The 8,839-nt window shown below is 36.1% G+C and overlaps 1 protein-coding gene across 1 annotated transcript in view; it reads left to right on the top strand.

Annotated features, from left to right (window-relative positions):
• The first annotated feature begins 4,735 nt into the window (after positions 1–4,735).
• The window catches only part of LOC103273498 (membrane-spanning 4-domains subfamily A member 13-like), a 7,169-nt gene continuing 3,065 nt past the window's right edge, over positions 4,736–8,839 (top strand). Inside the window, exon 1 of the mRNA XM_021719006.1 lies at positions 4,736–4,867. Coding sequence (XP_021574681.1) covers positions 4,739–4,867 — 129 coding nt within the window. The 5' untranslated portion in view covers positions 4,736–4,738. The remainder of the gene's footprint in view (positions 4,868–8,839) is intronic.

Here is an 8,839-nt window from a genome sequence, read left to right as displayed (position 1 = left end):
ATTTGGACTTTATTCTGGAAACACTGAGGGCCTGCATCCCTGCTAAAGATAGAGAAGGGGAAGGGGTTTCTAGATATGGACTTTTTGTGACTGTTTCCGAATGTCTGTGTAAAGCAAGTTTAGGGGATAAGATGGGGTTGGGAATAAGGGCTGGGAGCTCATCCTGCAACTGCTTTGGGGTTAGTGATGGGATGACCAAAACGTTTTAAAAAAAAAATAAAATGAACAAATAAATGGCACGTTATTTATTTATTTTTACAAAGCTTACAAAATGGGATGCTTAACTGTAGCCACATGTCGAATGTTTTTTAAAAGAATTTTTTTTTAAGAAAAGAATTCCAGCCATCAGTTATTTCAGGAATGTGTTGCAATATTTCTTAGTGTTTTTCTTCCATCGATTAAGCTGAGGATTTTAACCACTCCCTCCCCAACACACACTTTCTTTCGTTGATGAGTATTTTTTATGAATATGCTACCTGGATGGTTTTGGTGGGGACCAGATGGAGATTATAGTGTTGCTAAACTCTCCTCCCCAAGTCACTTCATGGTGCCTCTACTGTTAACTACAAATGTGGAAATACATTTTCTACACAACCCTCCATATCTCCTGGGCAAATACTACAATTCTAGAATATTCAGGTCCCTGACATAAAATAGCATGGGGTTTGCATATAACAAGCATATCCTCCTATATACTTTAAATCGTCTCTAAATTGCTTATAATACCTCATGCAATGTAAATACTATGCACCTCGTTGTTATACTGAATTTTTTGTATTTTTATTGTTATTTATTATTATTTTTTGAATATTTTCAATCTACGATTGGATAAATCTGAAAAAACGGGCTGACTGTACACACAAAAAGGCTTACTTTTATTTTCCTGTTCTCTGAAGAGGACAAATAATAGCCATCTAGATATGGCTGTTCCTCATTACTCTATGTAGATTCTATAATTCTATAATTCATTACTCTATGTGGATTCTCTAATTCTGTGACTTATTTAATCATAACAGAGTGATTAATTGTGTTTGCCTGTAGTTCCAAACCATTTCTTTGTTATTTCTCAAAGACGGTGTTTGAATGTATAAAACTCACTTCAATTACTAACATTGTTGTCTCTCTTTTGCTACCACTAACTCTTGTATTCTTTTTTGTTTTTAAGATGTGGGTAGAATTCAGGGTTAGGTATTAACAAACACTGATTATGCAGGTACTCTTGTTGATGAGGTATGCCCCTCCCTCCCCTGGCAATTTCCCATTACTGCCAATCCTCTTCTTATAGTATTATGATAATTGTTTAAAGTCCACTTATGTAACTCTTGTATTCTTACCTAGCTTTTTCTTTCTCTGCTTTATAGCTTTGAGACACTGGGAAAACAAATTTTAGAAACCAAAGACCCATTTAAAGGTGCAGAGAATTGGGAGGTCAGCTAGTCATGGGATTTCCATTCTGAAAAGATCAAGCCTCAAATTTTGGGATCATCAGTTAGTCAAGTGGCATGACTCTTGACCTGCGTGGGCATGACCAATATAGATATAGAATTTCAGATCTACCAAGAGATCTGAAACAAGGGGGCATAATTATTAACCAGGTTCTTATCTTAATATGAATAGTCAGATGATCTAAACATCAGAGAGGAATGCAGGAATAACATGAAAAAAATTAAGAACAGGAGGTATCATTATTGTAAAAGCAACTTTTATAAGTTGTCTGATAGAAGAAAAGGTTATTTTCATATGGAGAGGAGAACGGGGCAGCAGGAAAAAAATCACAGGCCCATTTTTGGTGAATTTAAGTACAAGAACTTGGTTTTCACAATGCAGACATGGCATTATGAATTGCATTGAATTGAATTGATTATGAATTGTAAATGATTGTGGAAAACCTAACTGAAAATTCTCAAGTACTATTCCCTAGATGTTCCTTATAATTTATCATCTAGAGACACTACTTACTACTCGGAGATAATATCTGTAACATGCCAATTTTTTAGTCATCAAGAAAGGCTTCTCAATTACTCAGAAAAGGGTGTTGCCTCTAAGAATAAAGGAATACAAAGAAGAAAGGTATTGCTTCTGAATCTGGGGAGGTGATTGCCAAACAATAAGGAAAGACTCCAACTCACATATTTTCTTCTGAGAAAATCATGTGTATGTGTCTTGTATTTTTTTGTAGACATTTGCCATTAAAGTTATCACCAGAGATTAGAGGTAAAATCTTCTAGAAGAAATGTCAGCAGCATGGGCCATGGGGCATGTGTACATTCCAATGTCCTTGAAGGAAATTCTCTTGTTTTAGGGGTAAGTCAAGTTTCACTTTGACCAACTACCTTCAGGATCATGAACTATTTCAGTTTTTTAAGAGATATTTTGATTCTAGAGAGGGGCAGATTTGATTAAACCAAAAAAGTAAAGTTTCTTTCTTTAGAATGTTGATTGTCTTCTACAAATTCTGATGGACAGATCTCATGTTCCTTCATAAACAAATACATGTATAAGTGTACTCACTAAACCAGCACGCACAAGGTAATAGAGAAATCCAAATAAGGAATAAAAGAAAAACAGAGAGTATGTGTATCTGGTGTTTTTTAACTTTGACAGAGAGCTATCACTGATCTCTTTTAAATACTATATTGATGTCTACATAATAGAATGATTATAAACTTGTCTCTTCTATTAAGTTATAAATATAAGAGGTTAATTTTATCTCACTGCATAATAAACTCCAAGGAATTATGAGGATCGTGCTTTTTCATATCTGAAGGGGAGATAACTTTTCCACTGATACGAACTTTTTCTCTTGTAGATGTTGTATAGCTCATTTGTCTAGGTCTCTGCCTGACTGTTCAGCAGAAGTTCTTAACTGCTTTGGGGACACAGACCACTTTGGCATAGAAAGAAAACTCCAATCTTCTCCTCAGAATTATGTACATAGTCCTTTGTATTCCTTTTTTTTTTTTTTTGGAGGTAGGGCAGAGGGAGCAGTCTGACCTCCTAGAACCCATTTATTGTTCCAGTAGATAACCATTTTTAATGAAAGACTTAAATTAAAAAACAGCAATAATTACATTAAGTGTAAGTGAATCAATGTTTCAACTAAAAAGCAGATTCAATAGGAGGAATAAATTCTAGCTTTACAGGGAGACTATAATTAACAATAATTTATTGCATATTTTCAAATAGCTAGAAGAGCAAATTTTGAATTTTCCCAACACAAAGAAATGATAAATGATTGAAGTGGTAAATATAACAAGTATCCTATTTGATTAGTTCACATGGTATGCATGTATCAAAATATCACAATGTACCCCATATATTATGACAATGATTATGTGTCAGTTAAAAATAATAATAAATGCAAATAAAAATATTACAGTGAAAAAAAAGAAGAGAAAACAACCATTTTAAAATAAGAAATTCCATCTTGCCCTTCTGTACACACTGGCAGTTCTTTATAAGTTTTGGCTAATTGAATATTTAATAGTTTTATATAGAACAACAGCCAATCTTATGAAAGAGACTGTTTTTTCAAGCCCACTCCTTTCAATAGTTGGGAAAGTCACATGGAATTACCATTTTTGATACCAATATCCTTATAGAAGAAGTATTTACTGGGTAGCCTGCTTCATGCTGAGCACCGTGTTAGAAGTTGGTGAATACAACAATGAGAAAAACAAAGTCTAGGCCTTGGAGGATTTTACAGTCCAGTGGGGGATATTTTTCCAAATCCAAAGAACCCCTGGAAATATATTCTTGAAAATTGAATGCAAGAGGAAACCTTAAATCCTAAAACTATAAAAATGTATAAAACTGTTAAAAATAAAGGCACCTTCCTTTAAGAAAAAAAAACTTCTCTAAAATATATATTTTAAGTCACCCAACTGCATTTATATATTTCATAGATTGCTTGCTTTGTGAGAAACTGGAACTCTTCAAACATTAAATAGCTTCCCATTAAATTTATATGAAAATAAAAAATAATGTATCCTCTGTCACTTTTAATGAGTGATTAAAAATGTGATCCAGTATATAAAATATCAATTCACATATAACTTTAGAAATAAATTTACTGGGATTATAAGTATCTTCTTACAAATTAAAGATGAATAATGATTCCCCCATATTCTAACTCATCCCCTAGCCAACGAGAAGACCTAACTAATACAAGCAACTACATTTTGGATATTCTTTATATCACTGTGTTGGATTGTACCTCACTCCAGTATACTTATGAAAAAATCCATGCCAGATATTCCTTGAAGGAAATTACAGACCTTCATAAGTTTCAAAAAGTGATTCACCCTTGATAAACTACTAATATGAGATAAAATCTTTATATGGCTTCTTGAATCCAAGTAGATTAGTAACTACATTTCCTTTGATATACCCACAGTATTCTTCTCTTATAACATTACTTGATAGGAAGGGAGGATAGCCAGTGGTAGAATCAAATTGTTAACTTTCTTATAGGAAAACTGGCCACAACTACAATTATGGAACAGTCTGTTGCTCTAAGGATGACTGATTTCAGTTTGGTAGATCCCAGTTCCTACTGGTTTGGTCCTTCTTTCTGGGCTAACCAATCCTGGAAATACATTGTTAAGTCCATTTCTATTTCACTTTCATTTATGTAAAAGTGTTAAATTTTCTTTATAGTAAACACTTCCTGTAATTATGTTTTCAGTTACTTTATCTCAGTACTAATAGTGTTCTCTTTTCATAGGTTGTCCAGATTATGATTGGTATCTTTAGTGTTTTCATGTGGTATTTACTACTGAACCTGTATACAGGACAAATTAAAGGAGTCTTTGGAACATACGAACCTTTAACTTACAAAACAGGATGTACATTATGGGGAATTGTTGTGAGTAGAATACAAATATATTAGTCATGCCAAATGTAGAAGGTAAGGAACAGTTTCTAAAGGTTTTTGGGAGAATGATGTAGCCAAATCCCATCCTGGTAATTTATTTATTTATTTATATTTTTTTTTTTTTATTTTTGAGTTGGAGTCTCACTCTGTCGCCCAGACTGGAGTGCAGTTGCCGCTCCCAGCCACCGCAGCCTCGACCTGCTTGGCTCCAGCGATCCTTCCGCCTCAGCCTTCCAAGTAGCTGGAACTACAGGCGCGCGCTACCACACCCGGCTAATTTTTTGATTTATTGTAGAGATGAAGTCTCACCAAGTTGCCAGGCGGGTCTCGAACCCGCAGGCTCAGGCAATCCACTCACCTCAGCCTCCCAAGGCGCGGGATTACAGGCTGAGCCACTGAGCCCGGCTATGGTAATTTATTTGAAGTCAAATTCCTTCTTTCAACAAATGTGTATCGAGCGCCTTTAATTTACAAGTGCTACTTCAAGAGCTATGGAGTGAGTACACGATGACAGCCATAGGGTAGATTGTCCCTTTTTGTGTGAAAGGCAAAGGATGTTAACTCTAATATCCATTAGCACGACTAACTTTCATGTTCGGTCTTCACTTTAGCCTCCTCATCCAATGAGTCAATTCTCACTTCCTCAGTTTACCATTACTGACACTCTTCCATGGTTTCCAGACAGCCATTAGGTAGAGCGAAAGCCTGGAGAGTGTGGCCCCCCTGGAAGCCAAGTGAAGAAATGGTTGCAGGGAATGGGGAAAGATCAACTATATATTTTGTTGTTCTGTAAAATCAGAGGAGGGTAAAGAATGGGTGGCTGGATTTAGCAATATGGAAGCCAGTATTTTCAGTGGAATGATGAGGCAAAAGCCTGATTGGAGCTGGTTTAAGAAATCATCGGAAGAGAGAAATTAGAGGTAGCAAATACAGACAACGCCTTTAAGGATTTTGCAGTAATGAGGTATAGAGAAATGGGATGACTGCTAGGGAAATTTGGGTTAAAAAAGGGTGTGCTTCTTGGTTTCTGTGCATCAAAAGAAATAGTACCATATCTTTTGTTCCGAGGGCTAAGCCAGAAGAAAAAAAATTGATGATATGAGTAAATGGAGGTGGGTTTTGGAATCAGGTATTTATGTAGGCAAGAGATGATGAAGTTTAGTGCACAAAAGCTAGAAGCATGGACAGTTCATCCCTGGCAGTGCTTCTCACCTAGAGGTGATTTTGCCCCTTAGAGGACATGTCACTATTTCTGTGGCTATTCTGAGTTTTCTCAGCTGTGGGTGTACATCTTATAGGCAGAGGACATTGGTGCTGCAAAATCGCCTATAATCCCCAGGACAACTTCTCACAACAAAGAATTATCCAGCCTTACTATGAATAGTGTCAAGAGTCAGAAAAAGGACAGGTTTTGGCAGGATGTTGATAGCTTATGGAATTTTTTCTTCCAATAGCTTCAGATATCTCCATGAATTTGGAAACCAAATCATGAGCTGAGAATGAGGATGGGCAAGTGGATTGGTTTTTTGAGGAGAGAGGAGAGGATGTGAAGTAGTCACCTAGGAAAAGTGAGAGAGTGCATGGATTATGGAAAAGTCATTTGATTTTCATGCAGCATGAAGGTCACACTTGAGGTTTAGGAACATGATTGTATACTGAAATGGGTTGTGCGTCTCAGGCCGTGTTCAGCTGCATGGGTGCAGGCATGCAGGAGGAAGAGAACATTCCATGAGGATTTTGGTTTAGTCATGCAACTACAGTGAAACAAAAAAGGTACAAAGGAGTTGAGAATGGATATAAGGGAGCAATTATAATGGTTAACCATAGAATTAGGTTTGTGAGAGAGGCCAGGGAGGTGAGGGTCTCGAATTACAGATCCAGATGGGGTGAAAGCATGGTTAGAATTTTAATACTAGAACCATGAACTAGAAAGATACCAGGTGGTGGTCAGAATGGTATACTCAAAATTGAGATTTGAAAGGTATGACAAAGGCAAAAGAGTGAATATGAAAGTGAGTGCCACAGATAGTTTGGAGTGAGGGATTGGAGGAGAGAAATTCAAGAACCACAAGCCTAAGATATTTGAAGGATTGTTGGGAGCCAGCCTTGGAGGCCCACCTGATTGACAGGGTCCTTGTGGGCTGAAGACCCCGGGCCGCAGGGCAAGCCCGGGAAGCTGAGGCCCTTCTGTCTTCCACTTTTGCTGTTTGGTACTGCTGAAGAATTCTGTGCAGTCATGGAAGAAGAAAATGACATGTTTATGTGAAGAAAATGACATGTTTATGTGAAGTACTCACAGCTAACCTGGAAATGCCATGGTTTATTTTTCCATTTCCCACTATGCCATTTGGCCTTTTCTAACATATGCAAGGGTTGAATCTGAAACACATCAAAAATGCTTTCTTTCACTTGGTTATAAGTTACTAGGCATTGCTTGAGTAAAAAATGATATAAATATATTCACTCATTTGATTTAAAATTATGTAGTTTAGTGTTTAGACATAAGGTTTTTTAGAAGTACAAATTTATAGTAAGTTCATTATGAATTCATTATAAGTTCTAACACTTATCTAGGAGTTATATAGGTGATTTATAACACTGTTTTCACTGACTTAGTATAAAGATTAATCGTTAAGGTTTTTACTTAATTCAATAGTTAAATCTCTAAGTTAACATTTATAGAGTAGGTTTTCACTAAACTCATAATATACTAATCAGACACTTTTATGATAGATTAGCTAAAAACAAAAAACAGCCTTGGGGGCCTGGAAAACATTACTAAAAGCTTCTTTTGAGTTTTCTTTAAAAATAAGCACTGCAAGATAAGAGAAAAGTAACAAAGACATCTGGACAAGAGAAACGATTACAAGGCTCTGAAGGTCATAAAAGCCCCAGATGAAAAAACTCCTGACACATAAAAAAATGTACACTTAAAAACTTTCTTGAAACATTTCAAGGACTGTAATTTGGGACTTTGGACTAAAAATATCATTGTTGGCTTTACACATAAGACTCGTTGTCTAAATGTTTATAGAGATCTTGGTTTGTTTATTGCTAAGACCACTAAATGGTGATAACTTTTAGAGGATATGTACGTAAAGAAATTTTCTTTGTCTTGCCCCTTTACAAATGGTATAAAAGCCTTCCCTTAGCTAACATTAAACGTCATCTGTTCAGAAAACAGGTGTCTGAGTATAATATTTTCATCTTACGCCTATCCGTCTCTCCTTCAAAAAAGCCCACGACCATTGTGAGGCTGGACCCCCGCAAAGGATCATATGTCTCTGTATATATTTAACTCCCTGAAGATTAAGTGGTGTTGGAGAGACAGAGAGACAAGCGTTAAAAGCATCTGGAAAGAGGAATGACTAAGGGGTCAACAGATGACTTCAACAAAGAGGGACGGTGGATGTTAGAATCTGATGACATCTGATTCAAAGGCGAAGGAGAAAGAATGGTTGGAAGTAGAAATAAGGAGCAAGGAAATCACTTACCCCATGCTTAGAACATATGGAAGACACTCTTTTTTTTTTTTTTTTTTAATTTGTTTTTATTTATTTATTTTTTTTTTTTTCATTAATCAGTATTTTTTATTATGGTTTTGTGGGGTACAGTTAAGGGTAGGTGTACAATGACGTTTCATTCAGGCACCCTGTAAATAAGAAGTGTTTTCCCATCCCCCGACAGATATTTGCTACTGTTAATCCCATCCCCCTCCCCCCCATAGTTTCCCAGTACCATCCGTCATTTTCTCATAGTATTGCCTTGGATGTTCAAGGTCCATTATATGAGTGAGAACATGTGGTATTCGGATTTTTGTTTTTGTGAGAGGTCACTCAGTATTATAGACTCTAGTTCCATCCAGGTTGCAGCGAAATTCATGATTTTGTTCTTTTTTATGGCTGCGTAGTATTCCATCGTGTATATGTACCACATTTTTTTAATCCAGTCTTCTTCTGATGG

Source organism: Carlito syrichta, unplaced genomic scaffold, assembly GCF_000164805.1.
Source record: "Carlito syrichta isolate Samal-C Ts95f unplaced genomic scaffold, Tarsius_syrichta-2.0.1 Scaffold314064, whole genome shotgun sequence".
NCBI lineage: Eukaryota > Metazoa > Chordata > Mammalia > Primates > Tarsiidae > Carlito > Carlito syrichta.
The sequence above is the reverse complement of the archived record's forward strand: the minus strand, read 5'-3'. Positions and strand labels throughout refer to the sequence as shown.